Raw genomic sequence first — 18,112 nt, 5'->3', positions numbered from 1 at the left:
CATTCTAATTGGTAATCAGTGCATAAGGAACCAAAGAAAATTTTAATTAAATGCTGTCGTGTGAATTTTCCAGTCATTTTATGCCTGTTGAAATGATTTTTTTTTTATTTAGTTTAAAGTCCTCTTTCAGTGCTCTGCCCTCCCTCTTTATAGTATAACTTTATCAAGATTTTTTGCCTTTTCTCATGTAAGGATTTAATTAGCATCATTAAAGATTTAGGCTGCTGCACGTTTACTTACTCTGTGTTCCCTGTGTACTCTAAGAGGCATTTGGTACAGTAGAAAGAGCCTGGCAATATCGAGTCTTACAGACTGTGGGCAAGTTACTTAAATCTCTGCGAGCCTCAATCTCTTCATCCTGTAATATGGGGCTAATCATATTTCCTTGGATGGCTGTTGGGAGGAGATGATATATTTAAATTGCCTAGCACACAGCTCAGTTTGCAGGGGTTGCTTCATAATTATTTAACAAATAACAAATTATTTTCTGAAGTTGTAATACAGTCTGTTTTACTTAGATCTCCTTTTTGTCTTACTCTTTTTAGTGAATGTTCACAAGGATTGTCTTCAGTCATGGCCTTGGGTTTAAGGTGCTTCCGCTTGGTCCACCCTGTCTTTTGTAACTCCCTTGCAGCCTGGACCAGACCTGTTTCGGAAGGGATGCTGAAGACAGTGAGTGGAAGACAAAATGACCGTGGGCAATCCATGGCCTCTCCAGCTGTACCAGTCTGTCATTTTGCTACCAAGAAAGCCAAAGGTAGAGATACATGACCTGCTCACCATTTTCTTACATTTAGCCCTTGAACTGTCATAGCTGGAAGGGATCTCGGAGAGGTACTGAATTTCTCCTCTTGTGGAAGAATGAGGAGAGGGTGTCTCAGACAGTTCAGTTGATCAGCTTAAAAGATACCACAGTGACAGAGACAGTGGTAGAACTGAGGGTCTGTTTGCTCATTACCATGCTGCCTCCCATGTTACCATTTCTTAGAAAATGTCTGAGTTCCTTCTTTTAGTTTTAGAATTAGAGATGTTAGTGCCAAGCAAATCAGACTATTTGTGGCAGAGATCAACATGTTTTCTCCTTATAGCAAGACCTATGTTGGAAGTAAAATTAAAACCAGAAGTTTGTTGGGTGAGGAGGTATTAGAGCCGTGGATTTAGATGGATGATCTTAATGGTTTGTGTCATCCAAGAATGAGACTTTGATATACCGCAGGTCTCAGCTTAAATGGCGTTTCCTCATGGAAGCCCTCTCTGACCTCTTAGACTGGGTCAGGTCCCTTGTTACGCGCACTCATACGCACGGTTATTTTACATTTGACGTCCTTAGCACAGCACTCATTAATTAATCAATTAATTGTAAGAATTATTGTTTGTTATATGTCTTCTATGCCGGACTTTATGAGGATAGGGCCTGTATCTTGTTTAGTACCTAAGAGGGCCTGACACGTAGTATGTATCAAAAAACATTGAATGAATGAAGGAGTGACAGAAAATTGTCAAGCACACCTGCTTTTTGCAGTGGTGGGTCAGGGTGTCCATTCCCAAAGATGGTGCTGGAAAGATGCTGCTGAGTATTTTTTCCACCGGCTTTCCTTTTATCATTTCGTATGGACCTTCTCTTTTCTATTAATAGGAAAATGAACAAGTTGCTGAAAGAGCATTAATACTTAGTTAGAAGACTTACATTCTGTTAATAGTGATAATGGCAACAACTTTTAATCTGTATGTTGCACTAATTTTTTTTAAGTTCACATATTTAATAAATTGATCTTTATCCAGTGAAAGAATTAGAATTATCCAATGAAGAAATTTTTGTAATTATCTGGTGAAGCACAGATCTCACCATTTACAAATGAGGAAGCCGGGGTGCCTTTGTAAGATGTTTGTCCATGATCACATCTAGTTAGTGGCAGAACTGGAAATGGGGGGCTCTTGATGCACACAGCGTCACACACATTAGCTACAGCGGGTAAGCAGCATCTTTTCAACTTTAATTGGCTATTTAGCTTTTATCTTTTTTGATTGCCTCTTTAAAAAGTTGGTGGCTTGACATTTTCTTTTAGGTTTATTGGATTCTTTCTGTGTTAGGAATGAGAGTCCTCTGTTGATTTTATGTGTTATAGCTGTCTGCTTTGTTTTTTACTTACCAATATCTTTTGTTGAGCATAAATTTTAATATGGTCATATTTTTTAGTCCTTTTCTTTATCATTTGTACTTTTTATGTCTTATTTAACAAATCCTTACCTATCCAAGGTCTTAAAGCTATTCTTCTATATTTTTTCTGAATATTTTAAAGATTTTTACTTTTCATGGGTTTTTAATCCATATGGAATTTATTCCTGAATATGTTGTGAGGTTGGGAATCTAGTTTTCTAAAGTTTCTTTTTTATGATGGGTAATAAGTTCTGTCAATATCGTGTATCGATTAGCTCATTCTTTACTCCTCTGTAGCATGTCAAGTTTCTTTTTATGTATTTTATTTTTGACTCTTAATTTTGTTGAATTACTTATCTCTCCCTACACTAAATTCCTTTCTAAATTCCTTTATCACTGTCGTAATATCTTGAATCTGGTGTTACAAATCTTTGTCTTCATCATATGCACACACTTTTTCATTTTCTTCTTTCTGGCCATTTGCTCTTGTATATGAAATTTATAATCATACTGTGAGTTTTTCTCCATAAAGATTTTACACTTTTCTTTAATCAGGTTTATTTCTGGGATATCATCATTTTGATCACATACGTATATTTTTAAAGTAATTTTTTGGGTTATAACATATATGCAGGAAAGTACATACTTAACTTGCAAGTGGTTACAGTACAGAAAATTCTCATCAAGTGAACACAGCCTTGTAACCATCACCCACATCAAGATATAGAACATCACTCGTACTCTGGAAGCTTTCCGCATGTCCCTTTCAGTTGTCACCCTTCAAAAGATAACCCATTTTATTGACTTTAGCACTGTAGATTAGATTTGCCCTTTTTGAACTCAGTATGGCTTCTTTTGTGTCTGGCTTCCTTTGGTAACAATCTCTTGGTGAGATTTGTCCATGCTGTTGCATGTTGTAGTTGTTTGTGCATTTTTCTTCCTTTATGGTATCCTAGTGAAGGCTTATACCACAACTTGTGTATGCTTTCTGTAGTTGATGGGCATTTGGGTTGCTTCCAGTTTTGAGCTAAAATAAATAATGCTACTATGAACATGCCTGTACGTGGATTTTTGTGCCCATATGAATACCTTTCTGATGGTGTACCTATACCAAGAGGGGGGAATCTCTGAGTCTTCGAGGATGCGTATATTCAGTTTCTCTACATACAGTTCTCCAAAATGGTCTTGCCAGTGTCCACTCTTACCAAAAATGTTTTAGCTTTCTCTTTGCTCCACATACTCATGAACACTTGGTATATAGTCAGTCTTTTTATTTCTAGCCATTCTGATGGGTGTGCAGTTATATCTCATTGTGGTTTTAATTTGTAATTTCTTGATGATGGTGAGCCCCTTCATGTTTGTTTATTGGCTCTTTGTTTATCCTCTTTCCAGTCTTTTGCCCATTAAAAAAATTGGTTTGTAGGAGTTTTAACATATTCTAAAGATAAGACTTCTGTCATGCATACGTAGTTTTCACTCTTTTAATGGTGTTTTTTGATGAACAAAAGTTTTTAATTTTAATATAGTCCAATTTATCAGTCTTTTCCTTTATGAATGGTGTTGTTTTTTTTTTCTATTTGAGAAAAATTTCCCTAACTTAAGGTCATGAGTATATCTGTTACATTATTTTATGGAAGATTTGTTGTTTTAAATTCATATCTTTTTAAAGATTATGTGTTCTGTTTGGTTGCTGGTGAATAGGAACACTTGGTTATTATACGCCGATCTTGGGTTTTGCAACCTTGAAATCTTTTATTAAATCTATTGTTTGTATAGGTAGTTACAGTATTTGTAAATAATGATAGCTTTGTTTTTCCCTTTCTAATCCATATACCTTTTCTTTCTCTCCTTCCCTTTCTCTCTCCCCCGCAACTGCATAGACTAAGAACTTGAATATAATTGAATAAACATGACTGATGATAGTAGGCATCCTTATTATTATTTCAGACTCTATCAGGAACACTTCTCATATGTTAACATCAAGAATTACGTTTGCTTATTTTTTCAGTGGTCTCTCTTATAAGCAAATATTTTCTGTCCCTATTTTGTTAAGAATCCTTTATTTGAATGAGTATTAAGTTTTTATCAAATGCTCTTACTGCTTTTATTGAGTTGATCATCTATTTTTTTAAATTTTTTAATCCGTTAATGGGGTGACTCAACATCAATAGCTTTTTCTGATGTTAAACCGCTTTTGCATTTTTGGTATGAGCCCTATTTGCTTTTGATACATAATTTGTACATTGCTGATACATAATCTATACGTATGTCATTGGATTTGGTTTGCTAATATTAATTTAGGGTTTTTGAGTCTATACTTTTACGTGAGATTAGCCTTAATGTAACTCTCTGATATCGATGGGCATAACTTTCTAGCATTATCCTTGTCCAGTTTTGGTATCAAGACTGTATCAGTCTCATAATTTGAGTTGGGGAATTCATCTCTGTCTCAGTCTGTCTCTCAGTGGGATGGTCTGATAAGATCAGGGTTAATTGGTTCTTTACATGATTGGTAGAATGTGCCTGTGAAATCATCTGGACCTGGTATGTGGACATGTATGTGGACAGACTTTAAATCATAGGTTCAATTTCTTTAATGGTTATGATGCTGCTTAGATTTTCTCTTTTTCTTGAGTTAGTTTTAGTAAATTATATGTTTTTGGAAATTTTTCATTATTTCTAAGTTTTCAAAGTTGTTGGCATAAAGTTGTCCAAAATAGTCTCTTAAGATTATTAAAATCTGTAATGTTTTGATAACTCTCCTCCTTTTCTTTCTTAATATTGATTTGTCTACTTTCCTTTTGAAGTTTGTTGGTTTCATAGGCCTTATTAAAAAGAGCTTTTAATTTTGGTGATTTCTCTTTTCTTAGTTTTATTGATTTCTGCCCTTATTTTTTATTTTCTTCCATGTCCTTTTTCTATCTTTTGAACTGGACAGTTCATTAATTTTCAACCTTTGTTCTTTTCTTATAAGCATGTACAGCTATAAACTTCTATCTAAATACAACTTCAGGTGCGTCCTAGAAGTTTTAGATACACAGTATTTTTATTGCCTTTTTCTAAATATTTTAAATTTTCATTATGTGTTTCTGTAGTCTGTGAGTTATTTGGAAGTGTTTTAAATTTTTCAAACATAACGCTTTTTGGAGAATTAGCTTAATCCCGCCGTGATCAGAGAATGTGTCCTATATGATATAGATTCTTTGATATTTATTGAGATTTGCTTTGTGGGTTAGAACATGGTTATTTTGTATAAAGGTTCAAGTGTGCTTGAGAAGAATGCATATTTTATTGCTGGGTACAGGATTGTATGTATGACCATTAGATTGAGTTGGCTAATTTTGTTGATCAAATTTTCTATTTATTTTTTTATTTGCTCAATTTATCAGTTATGAAGAAAGTATTTTGGATGTCCTTGTATGATTATTGACTCATCAGTTTCTCCTTTTCATTCCGTTAATTTTGAGGCTATGTTATGGGGTATACTGAAGCTCAGAATTGTAATATCTTTCTGTGAATTGTTTTTACTGTCATTATGAAATGGTCTTCATTTTTTCTAATAATGCATTTTGTCTTAAAATCTATTTCTAGGTATTAATGTAATTGCAACAGCCTTCTTTTGTTTAATATTTGCTGGGGTTATAATTTTTCCATTCCTATACATTAAACTTTCTATAATCTCATGTTTTTGTAAGACCTCTTATATATTGTATATGACTAGACCTAAAAAGTTCTTACTGAGAATTTCTAACTTTTAAATGATCTTCTTGGTCTGTTTATATTTCTTGTGATTACTGAGTATTTGTGTATCATTTTATTTTGTACTTTATCATAGTTTTCTTCTTTTTTTCCCCCTCCTTTCTATTGAATTAATCAGATTTCTTTATTTCTCTTTTTTCATCACTGCTGATTTGGAAGTTATACATCTTATTTCTTATTGTTTTAGTAGTTACCCTTAATTTCTGTTTTTAACTTTTTATAGAAATTAAAAAGCACCTATAGAAAAGTGCAGCTGTCATAGGAAATAGCTTGATAATTTTCACAAACTGAAAACCCTTGTGTAATCAGCACCCAGATCAAGAATCAACATTTTCAGCATGTCAGAAGTCCCCTTTATGCTCCCTTCTAGTAACTTCCCACCTTCTTCTACTCCTTGCAGGTAACTGTTATTCTGACTTCTAATGGCATGGGTTAGTTTTGTCTCTTGTACTGTACATTCTTGTATCTGACTCTTGTACTGCACAGTCTGTATTCTGGTGTCTAGCCTCTTTGCTCAACAGTATGTTTGTAAGAATCATTTTCTTCTGTGTAGTTGTAGATCTTTCTTTCTCATGGCTGTATACTATTTCGTTCATATTATCCATCCTGATACTGATAGGCATAACTTAAAATTTTTAACATGCATTCTTAGTTTAAAAAAATCGAAAGTTGCAGATACTATTTCCATTGTTTCTAGCTCCTGTTGTTCTTTGAAAGTATGCTGTTATTCTGAATTTTGATCCTTTGTGGATCACTTGTCTTTTATCTTGGGCTGTTTTCAGTATCTCTTTGTCCTTGGTTTTCTGCACTCACAGGATGTCTAGGTATGAATTTACTTTTATTATCCTCTTTGGAACCTGTATTTCTGAATCTGAAGATTCTCGTCTTTCATCAGTTTTGAAAATTCTAAGCCATTGTTCTATTAAAAGCAATAAGGTTTCAAGCATGGTGGGGACACAAGCAAATACATGTTTTTAAAAAATCACTCTGCTGCTTACTGGTTGGTACTTGGGGGAAAACATTAAAATGACTTGTGCTATAAATTTCTCATCTCATCTCCCTGTACAAGGGGACAATAATAATCTCTGTTCTTCCTACCTCGGGGAGCTGCTCTGACTTTCTAATAGAAGAATGTACTTTAAATTGCATTGCAAATTATAATGTGCTCTGCAAATATCACAGGATTTAGCTCACTGTAGATGTTCAATAAAATTTGTTATGAATGAATCTCAATAAATATTTGTTGAGTAGTTAAGTGTAGGATAGTATTGCTTAATATTTTTATTCTTTTTTCCCTTCACTCACCTTCCATGAAGAAAGGCAGGAATATTTGTTTTACTCATGAAAGTGATCTATATACATAGAACATATATGAAAAATCACCATGGTGGCTTAGGCATAAAATCAAATTTTTTTCAGCCCCCATTGCTGTTGATTTTCTGAAATACAACCATTGTTATTACCACTGGTGGTTTTTAATGTTTGTTAACTACTGTTGTTCGTTTTGTCCGTCCCAGCTATCAGATACTTTGCATACCCTGTCTTAGTATTCATTTTAAAATGAATTAATATATTTCCTGTGTCTCCAGTTAGATTTTTTGGAGACAATCTAATGGAAAGTTCACGGGTTTAAAATTAGGCAGATCCGGGACCAAATCTTGGCTTTACTATTTCATGACCTTGCGACATTAGGCAAGTCACTTTACCTCTCTTATCTTCTGTTTATTTTTCTAAAAAATAAGGAATTCATTTATGGAGTGCCTGCCATATGGATAGTGCTCTTTTAGGTATTTGAATTACTTAATTTGTAGCATAGCAACCTGGCGATATAGGTATTATCCCTGTTTTACAGGCAAGGAACCTGATACTCTGCAAAGTAGAGTAACTTGCCCAAAGTCATAAAACTGGTGTGCATCATAGCCAGGATTTTCACCTGAGGTGTTTCATTATAAAGCTTGTGCCTTCACTAGTATCTCAGAAAGTGATTAGCACAGTGCTGGGTACCTAGTGGACAGTCAGTGTAGGCTCTCTTTTAGGGCACTAATAATGTATAATTCTTTAGCACTTGGCATTTTTCTCTGCACTTAGTGGCACTTCTTCACTAGTTGTTTATTGTCTCTGTGTATGCTGCTGTTCTTTTATTCACTGATTGTTGACTTCCTAGCCAAAGGGAAAGGACAAATCCAAACCAGAGTGAATCTTAATGCTGCCTTGGTTGAGGATATAATCAGCTTGGAAGAGGTGGATGAAGAAATGAAGTCTGTGATGGAAGTACTCAAAGATAATTTCAATAAGACTATCAATATAAGGACCTCACCAGGTTAGTGGCTGAACCAATGTTTTGGAGAGGGGCATAGTGGAAAGATCATGGCTTTGGCAGAGCTGGGTTTCAGTCCCGGTTTTATTACTTTCTAACTGGTGACCATGGGCAGTTACTTTACTTTTCTGGTCCTCAGTTTCCTTGTCTAAATTCCCACTTCATAGCTTTGGGGTAAGTATTAAAATATATGAGGTAACATACGGAATGGTTGGAGCACAGTGCCTGCTCATCGTTAATACTACTTTATTCATCCATTTAGCAAATATTTGTCTACGATGAACTAAGTATTGTGCTGGTACATAGTGGTGAACAGAAAATAGGCATGGTCTTTGCTGTCATGGAATTGCATTCTCAAAAAATGGGGGTTTTATTAAGATTATACTATATAAGCACTTCTAGGTATATAATCTCACAGTAACCGACATCTTTGTCTGATTTTCGCAGTTTGTCCTATTTGGCCATTCTTATCCCTTACTGGGAACCAAGTGGCTGCAAACCTATCCGTCTGAGGCATTTCTGTACCCCTGAGCTTGACCAGGAAGATTCCGTTTGGGTTAATAACTTCCTGAAAGTGGCTTTTCTAAGTGGGAAATGTCAGAACTGTCTAGGAGAACTGTTTGCAGATGTGATGGAAGAAGTGAGTTGTCAGCTAATGGTGCAGGCAGGCAGGAAAAATCCAATTGCTGTTAAATTGGCCTTTTGGAAATTGTCATCATCCTAGAGTCAAGCCTGGGACCCCCTCTGAAGGTATCTATGGGAGCTTGGGCTGCTCCTACTCACATCTTGGTTGGGATCGTTCCTAAGGAAACTAGAAAATGTTTTGTGAGCTTGTTCTTAAGAAAACCAAGTGAAAAATATACAGCTCCATTTATAAACACCAGCAGAAACATACTGAGTTCAGGGAGACGAGATCCTATGTGAAATCAGAAGACCATTCCGTCATTTGTCAACCTTTGGACTGGGGCATTTCTGCCTTTGCTGACAGTAGAGCGTGCCATTCAATCTCTCCCAACTGTTTATTTTAAACTTGCTTATTATTTTAGGTATGAAACTGATAAAGTGCTTTGTCTCCCCTGTGCTTTCTGGCCTGTTAACATTCTGCAGCCGAAACCAGAGAGCAGTTTGAGAGGAGCTCAGGGAGAAATGTGATACTTAAAATTAGCCAGCAAGCTCTACTCTTGTTGAACTTAAAAAGATGATGGGCCTGGAAAGAGGTTGGGAGTGTAATTTGTTAAATGTTAACCTCTGAGAAAATGAGGGGCAGGAATGAGGCTGAGGGAGATTCTCGCTGGGGACAGATTGAGGGAAAAGGATTTGATGCATTATGTTGCTATGGATTTAGGGAATGGGAAACGCCACAATTGCATACTGAAAAGCCCATGTTGCAACTTCTGTGGCACAGGATCTTATGGCAAATCAGGAAGGCTGAGTCAAGATCCATTTTCAAAAGGCCTCCCGTTGGTATTTCCTCTTTGCCTCTTTCTCTTCAAGGTTATGTTTGTGTAACGTTCTCCATAGAACTTGGGGCCATGAAGAGACTGGGTGAAACTGAACTCAGCCAGTCTTTTCTGTGCCAGATTCTTCCATATCCTCTTTCATTACTATCTGAGCCAGCAGGCACTTTTCCTTTCACACCTCCGTCCGTCTACCAGCAATTTCTATCTCCAAGGTAGTTGGTTGCTTTTGGTAGTTGTCTAGATACAGATTTATCCACATGTTTGTTCTTGCCCTCTTCCATTCATTTGCCCATCTACACACTCATGTATTCATCAAAACATTATTGAGCACTTAATGCTGTGCTGATGAATAGGTGCTGTAGATAGAGAAAAGGCATTGTTCCCACTTTCCAAGAGCCTCAAGCCTAATGTGAAGGGATAGACAAGTAAACCAACATGGACAAAACCATATAGCAAAGCAGAGTGGTGAAGACCATGCCTTTAGAGTTAGCCAAACTAGACTCCATTATTAAGAGCTGTTGTGACCTTGAGCAAGTTACTGTTTGGTCCTCAGTTTTCTCATCTCAAAAAATAGTGGTACTATTTCTTAGTGTTACTGTGATAATGAAAGCAACCAAATTATAGAAAGCATTCAGCACAATGTCTCGCTCATAGGAAATGTTCAGCAAATACTGATTATTATAGAAGAGTGCATATGGTCCTTGGGAGCTCATAAGGGGGTTTGTAATCTGGCCCAGAAGGTCAGTTAAGATTTCCGAGATTGGATACTGTTATAGCTGAGTGTTAAAGAATGAACCCGAGTTACCTGAACAGAGAAGGACATTCTCAATAGAAAGAAAAATACATATATTCAGAGTCCTGAGGCAAGAAGAAGACTGTATTAGAGAAATTGGAAGTAGGTTGGTTTGGTTAAAACTTAGGAAAAAGTCAAGAAATAATTTAACATTTATTGGGCACTTGTATATGCCAGGACACAGTTACAAGTGCTTTCCAGAAACCCTTTCATTGAATCCTCATTAACAACACTATGAGAGAAGTACAATTTTTATGCCCCATTTAGAGTTCAGGAAACAGGTGCCGAAAGGTTGAGGGGATCTGCCCAGGGTCAAATAATCAGGAGATGGAAGAGTTGGTATTTGAACCCACATCATTGGTCTTCAGAATCATGGAGACTTTTACCATTATACATCCTGGACTCTTCCAGATTGAAGCCCGTGGTATCAGCAACTTCCTTTCTTGTGATGACATTGAAACTGGTTGAATACTTCAAATCGGATCTTTGGGCCATAAAAGTACTGCATTATTCTAGCAGCAGTTTGCTGGGACAACACCCAATTTGTCTGAAAGGACTCCTCCCCACCTTTCTCTTTGTGTCTCAGAATGAGCCATTTATGGTTGGCCACCCTCGTGGATGGTAAGGAAGTCCTCATTCTGTCAACATTTGTGAGCCCTTTCCATCATGTGACACTGCTGCTCCTACAAAAGCCCCTTGAACGGTCTTGCCACGTTGATAAGGGATCCCCGAATATTCGCTGAATCTGAATTAGGTAGGGACTTAGATGTGGGGTTGTTAAAGTCCTTCTGAATTCTAACACCCTGTGACTTTTCTTCTAGGATCCCTTGATCATATCACTGTGGTAACTGCTGATGGGAAGCTTGCTTTAAACCAGATTGGCCAGATCTCTATGAAGTCACCACAGCTGATTTTGGTGAATATGGCCAGCTTCCCAGAGGTGAGGTGGCTTTGCCAAAAAGGATTCTTCTTCATGGTCTCTTTTGGAATGGAGGAGGCTGGGTCAAGTCAGGAGGAAGTATTCCCTCCAGCTTGAGATGAAACAAGAGAGAAGGCACAATAAAGGGAACTTCAGGATTTAAGGAAATGCTCTCTTCCTGTTTCTAAATTCCTTTTCTGTTAAACTCAAACACTAAAAGTCCAGGCAAGTAATTTGAATACTGAAACAGGCTCCATCTAAGAAAAACAATAGTGGCGATGCAGTGATTGGCACTTAGCCAGATGGAAGGGGCTGGAGTAAGCAGGAGAACCTGTGCCCTGTCTGAAGGGAGTAGCCTCTGCCCATCTCCTGCTGATCATTGCCAGGCAGAAATGTAGACCTGGTCATCAGTGTTATCAGATATTAAGGTTTTTATTTCTAGATGAAGCCAGTAACTCAAATTTTTATATAAGACCTTTGTTAAATGTTGATAACTGATTCACTTTTTTTTTTTTTTTTTTTAAAGACTATGAGACAGAACATGTTCATGGGCCAGATTTGGCCTATGGGCCTCCAGTTTGTGATCTTTGCATTACCATTTGGAGCAGACCTTCTGGAATTCATATTCCTTTCAAACTGGACTGGTCATTGTAGAATTGCACAGAGCAGAGCTTCCAAGATGTAAAATGGGTTGCCTTAGATCATTGCAACCTTGAGGCTATGATTTTAGTTTGGTTGAGGAAATAAATGGGCTTTTACTTGTTGGTCCAGTAGGAACTGACCTGGATTGGGAGTCCTGGAGAACCTGGAACCTGGTCCCACCTCTCCTTCCAGCTGACTGTTTGACCTCCATTTTCTAATCTGTTACTATGAGATGAAGGAATCTGAGGTCCCTTCCTGTTTCGATGGTCTCTTTCAGTAGTTCTATTCCAGAGACCAAAGTAGAACCTGTTGGATTTGACAAACTGGATTAGAGGTATGAGTAAGGGAAAGTCCTTGCTTTGAACAAACTGTTTCAAATCAGAGGGCTATTGTAGCTGATGTTCGAGGCACACTTGCGGGGCGGGGGACTTGTTACCCCTCCCCCATTCCATTTTCCATACTGAAGCCAGAGTGAACGTTCAAAAACATATATTAGATTATGTCATTCCCATGCTTTAAATTTATCAGGGGCTTCGTAATCTTTTAAGAAAAAAATTATTGTGGCCTAGAAGGATTTGCATTATGATGTGGCCCCTGCCTGTCTCTAATCTCTCTAGTCTCATGCCACTGTCGTCCCTGTACACCTCTCTAGGCACATTGGCCTTTCAGTTCCTCAAACACACCACACCCTTTGTATTCTCAGGGCCTTTGCATATGCTCTTCCCTTTGCTTAGGACACTCTTGTGTGGCTAATTGTTACTCATATTTTGGATCACAGCTTAAATGGCACTTTCTCAGGGAAACCTTCCCTAATGTGCTTAATCTAAATTATTCGTCCACACTAACCTCTTTTACATAGCTCAGTTCTTTTTCTTCACTGCACTCATCATTAACAGTTAGGCATTTATTTACATCTTTATTTTCCATCTCACTTCCACTAGATTGTAAGCTTGGAATGTAGGAATCGTATCTAACATTGTGTCCAACACCTATCGCAGTGCCTGGCACATGGAAGCACTCAGTCACTTTTCCTCAGGTGCATGAATACTGGTCATTAGATTGATGGAAAGAGGCCACTCTTTCTTGGTGTTACTGAGAAGCAGAGAAATGGACGAAAAGAGAATTGTCAACTCTTTCCCTTTCTGGCTCCCTCTGAATGGCCGAGGCCTTCTGCCTTGTTCATCTGATCCCATGGGCACCGCGGGCCAATTTGGGGAATAGCCTCCTAATTACACAGCTTGAAGACCTCATCAGGCAGATTGCTTTTCAGAGCCAGCCACTTCTGTTATTAAATAGCAAATGGCATTCACAGAAGAAGCACCTGATTGGCCACCAGAGCGTCTTATGAGGCAGGAGGAAGTATTAACAGCTTAATTTTTTCTTAGGAAGTTGGAATACATCTTCATTTTTTCAACCAAGCATCTTTCCCATTTCTCTTAAGTTGAAATGCTGTGAGTTTTGAAAAAAGCCCAAAACCTTCATAATCATCTCAGTAGAGAGGTTTTTTACAAGGAGAGAGTGAGGAAGTGTGAGTTTACATTGTCTTTTGAATTCCTTTATCTCATCTGGTGATATAATTAAACGAATAGTTTCTAACTAAACATTTCCTTCCTCCAGTTTAGAAACTCCATAGAGTACCCAGGTTCATAGCTTCAAAATGCTGAGCCTAATCCCCTCTGTGTTTATGTAATTCCTTTCTGTTTCACATGCGGTTGGCTTTCTTTCCAGACCTGAGCATTTCTGTGTCCGTGCTGTAGTGACATGATGCAGATTTACATGCATAATCTTTTCAAATGTATTGAGGACAGAAAACTGTGTTGCATTTGTTTAACATGTGTCCTGCTTGATAAATGATACACACAGTTGCTGCCTTCCATAAACTTGCCTGCAGCTAGAGTTAATGATGGGAAAGGAAAGAGGGAGTCAAAACCACAGCTTGATTTGAACAAGGCAAAATGAAAAAAAAAAATCTACAGGCTCCACTTCTGCTCTTGTGGAAGGAAGAAAGCTAATGTGTATTGAGTGTCTACTATGTTGCCAGGCATTACTTTCTCCTGTTCAGTGATCCACGTAGGTCCTTGCTCAGATGAAGCATTATTTATTCCATTATATAGATGAGGCTCAGAGAAGTTAAATATTTTCCCCAGGTTCACACTGTAAGGATAGAGTCAAGATTTGAACATGGGTCTGTTTGACACTAAAGCCTGTGTTCCTTTCACCATTCCTACAGTAATTCAGCAAATATTTATTGAGTTTCTGCGAGTTATTAGGCTCTATTGAGGTGTGAGAATTCACTGATTAAGACAGCCAGAGTTCCTGCCTTCATAGACCTTGCACGTGAGGGACTCATTGGGATATAAAGAGAATGGAAGGCCGGTAATTAAAATGGCCCTAGCAAAGTTGACTCGGACCCACATTGTCAAAGTTCTTGTTCACCTGTCTACAAAACTTTTATCATTTTTCATCCTTTAACCCAGATTAGCTTAGGAACAGCAATAGCAGACATTGCTAATTGATCACAGCACTCTTTCTTGCCTGACCCTAGATGGGGTCGATGAGCTTTCTCCACACAGTACCCTAAGCAGCTACAACCAGTTGGTCAGTATTGCTGTTTGAGAAAAGCCCGTTTGCCCTGATGTACTGGTCAGCATCCCTTCAGTAAGGGGGTACAGGCTGAGATGGAAGTGCAGTAGAAATAAGTGCCTTTTTGTCTGAGCCATGAGTAGTTCAGAAGTCATGTTGGAAAAATAACTGTGATTCCCTGAGTTTCTGTTACCTACCATATCAAATGAAAATTTACATATTTAGAATATTTTAGAAGAACTACCTCTTTTAATAGGTTTTTTGCAAATGAAACCTCTCTTGATTCATACTTTTTCTGCATATGAAAGGACACAACAAGTAAAGTATAATACAAAGTTTTAGGGGGGTTATATACATGAAGTAAAAGTAAGGAGTTGAGTTTTTCTAACAGATCTAAGCCAGTTCATTATCTACGTATTCAACATACCTTTACTGAGCACTTACCATGTACCTGGCACTGTAATTATACTGGGAAGACATACATATTGAGGCATAGTTCCTGCCCAGCTTGGAAGCAGAGGTGGGCGTTCCCATGCCTATGGGGGAAGGTTGTATGGGAAGACTGGGGACCAGACGGCCAAAGGCAGTTGGTGGTGGTGGGATGTGACAGCTGAGTTCTCGGTCATTCAGGGAGAAGCTTCAGAAGAGGGGGATTCGGAGACTTGAGATCAGGTCACTTCAAAGTAGAGATTCTCCCTTTATTGCTAACTTTAGAAATGGAAGAAAATTTCATTTCTTTATCCAGCTCTTTTATTTACCTTGACCATTCCCTTTATACACCAGACCAATTCCAAATTGTTTTTGGCTACTTTATTTATTTATTTATTTTTAAGATTTTATTTTTAAGTAATCTCTGCACCCAATGTGGGGCTCTAATTTACAACTCCCAAGATAAGAGTCTCATGCTCCACCGACTGAGCCAGCCAGGCACCCCTATTTTTGTCTATTAAAAAAAAAAATCAAATTCCCCATATCTCAATTACTGAATACAGTGAGCTAATAGATCTGGAAGAAAATTCACAGTAATGTCATTGGTTGGAGAGTTGAGGTGCCCGGAGTCTCCTCCTAACTCGGCCAGTAACCGGAAGTATGTGGGCAAGGTCTTCGCTCCCTTGTTCTTGGCTCTCAGGGAAGACTGCATATGTGTGGAGGGTCCCTGTATACATACGGAAGGAACTGTACTTGATTATGTCAGAGATCCCTTCCAGCTCCAGTAGTCTGTGGTTAGAGGTACCATTTTAAGGATTTACTATTTTAAGCAGTGGTCACGCTGTTGTATTCTGTGTACAGCCGCCCAAAGGGATGATTCATCTGCATGTGGACTTCCGGTTTGTCTTTTTGACCTTATGGTAACACCTTAAGTCCCTGTAGAATTAAGGTCATGTTAAGATGAAACGGATGAGCTTTTTAGGCACTCTCAAAAATCAAAACAAAACCTAGAAAAGTAAAATAGGTGTGCAGTCATGAAACCACAGAGTCTAGGGAGGAACTCAAGGTCAAGAATTGGCCCTGTGAATCCAAGTGAAGTAGATTGGCTTTGGTCAAACGTGAAATTCTTTGAAAATGTCAGAGGACTTTTTTCATGAATTCCACATTGTGATGCCAGTGAAAGTAACTTTCTTCCGCACTGCTTTATTTTATCCTTTAGGATTTCATAGCAGGTGTAGTTATACTGTTGCTTGAGGTGAGGTGACCCACACCTTGGGAATTCAATGTGACGTTGTGCCACCTAGCCCAGTAGAGAGCAAGACTGTATCGGAGAAGAACCTGAAGGATGTCAGTCAGGACAACAGTGCATCAGCTGAGTGATGACATCAACTCAGCCTTGTTTGGAGGATTTGTGCATTCTTACCTTTATATAATAAGTTTCTATGATAAGTCCCCTTGCTTGGGTGTCACTGTGTGCCAGGCACAGAGCCAGTGCATTGTTCATGTTATCTCGTTTAATCCTCTGTGAGGTCTAGGTGCCTTGTGGTCTCAGATTACAACATGGTGACTCAGAGAGGTCAGGATTGTTGCCCCGGGTCACATGGTTAGTGGAGCTAGGATTTGGACTGAGCTCTTTCTGACCCTAAAGCCCATACTGCCTTTCCTAGAGCATATACCAGCAGAGACTCATTGCTCAGTCTAAAACGTGAGTGTGGTTGGTGTGAATGTAGATGCGAATGAGTTAAATTTATTTACTCATTCCAAATCGGCACTGGTATATTTTGAGTGTAAGATGTCAACTGGAATTTTTAATGTATAAAATCTTTCATCTGTCTTTACACCAATCTTTGCACAGACCAGCCCCCCTCCCTTGAGGATTTATTGTGGTTTTGATCTGTGTTGCCTCAAACCATTGAAATCTTTTCAAAGAAGCAGAGCTGTTTTCTTTTTCTTTTTTCCTTCTCTTTGCTTTTCTTCCTTCCCGCAGTACACTGGTACCAGGAGTGGACGTAGTTTGCTATTCAGCTTGATCAAAGCACTCTGCACCAATGTAACTTCCTGATCGTACTGGTAACAGAACTAAATGTTTCCATGTTCTGCCAAGATGGGTTGCCAGTTATCGACAGAGGGCTTGCATCTGGTAATAATTATTTTCTAATTCTGTTTACCTTTTGATCTGGTTTTCAGTGTACAGCTGCAGCTGTCGAGGCTATAAGAGAAAGTGGGATGAATCTGAACCCAGAAGTGGAAGGGGCACTGATTCGGGTACCCATTCCCAGGTAAGTTCGGTTAAAATTCACATAGTTTGGTGGAATAGGGTGGTTGTCCTTGGAAGGAAACCAACACATCAAGATACTGTTAGGCTGGTAGCACACCTTACCTGTACTCTCATTCTGGCAAACTCCAACATCTTTTGAGATCCAGTTTATTGATTCAGAAATACTTATTGAGTGCCTACTATGTACTAGGGGCTGGAGATGCAGCAGTAAACCTGCGAAGTCCTTGTCTGTGCGTGTGTTCTGGTTGGGAAGGTAGGACACATAAATAGCAGAGTGGTTCCAGATAATGAAATGCTGTGAGGAAAGAAAAGGTGCTGGGACCCAATAGAGCAACTTGATGAGGGTGATGGTGGAGGGACAACTTCAGCCTGGGAAGACTCTTTAAGGAGGTAAGATTTTTGCTGAGCTGAATGGTGAGGAAGAGCCAGCCTCAGGGAAGAGCTTTTCAGGCAGAGTGAACAGCCAGCACAAAGGCCCCAAATCAGAATAGACCTCAATGCTTGTCATCTCCAACCCATGCTCCTTGAAGAGTTTTTTTTTACATTAGGCCCTTGTTTCTTGAAAAATTTAGGCATTAGAACAGAATATTGTTAATTATATAAATAGAACTTGGAGTTTTGAGTGAATAAAAATGTATGTTTATTTTGAAATTAAAAAAGAAAAGAAATAACAAGACCTTGGCATGTTTGAGAACGCGAAAGCCAGTGTTTCTAAAACTCAGGGAGGGCAGCAGAGAGATTGGTAGGAGAGGCTTTTCAGGCTGTGGTAAGGAG

General features: G+C 38.3%; 1 protein-coding gene across 3 annotated transcripts in view; it reads left to right on the top strand.

Annotated features, from left to right (window-relative positions):
* MRRF (mitochondrial ribosome recycling factor) overlaps positions 1-18,112 on the top strand; it is a 58,000-nt gene that overhangs the window by 4,567 nt on the left and 35,321 nt on the right. For 2 of the 3 annotated variants that reach the window (XM_027614990.2, XM_027614991.2), the window contains 4 exons: positions 546-757; positions 8,082-8,237; positions 11,309-11,427; positions 17,248-17,339. In XM_027614990.2, coding sequence (XP_027470791.1) covers positions 546-757; positions 8,082-8,237; positions 11,309-11,427; positions 17,248-17,339 — 579 coding nt within the window. The remainder of the gene's footprint in view (positions 1-545; positions 758-8,081; positions 8,238-11,308; positions 11,428-17,247; positions 17,340-18,112) is intronic. The other variant, XM_027614992.2, reaches the window with a different exon arrangement.

The sequence above is a fragment of the Zalophus californianus genome, chromosome 13 (genome assembly GCF_009762305.2).
Source record: "Zalophus californianus isolate mZalCal1 chromosome 13, mZalCal1.pri.v2, whole genome shotgun sequence".
Taxonomy (NCBI): Eukaryota; Metazoa; Chordata; class Mammalia; order Carnivora; family Otariidae; genus Zalophus; species Zalophus californianus.
Note: the sequence above shows the minus strand (reverse complement) of the source record. Positions and strands in the feature narration are given on the sequence as shown.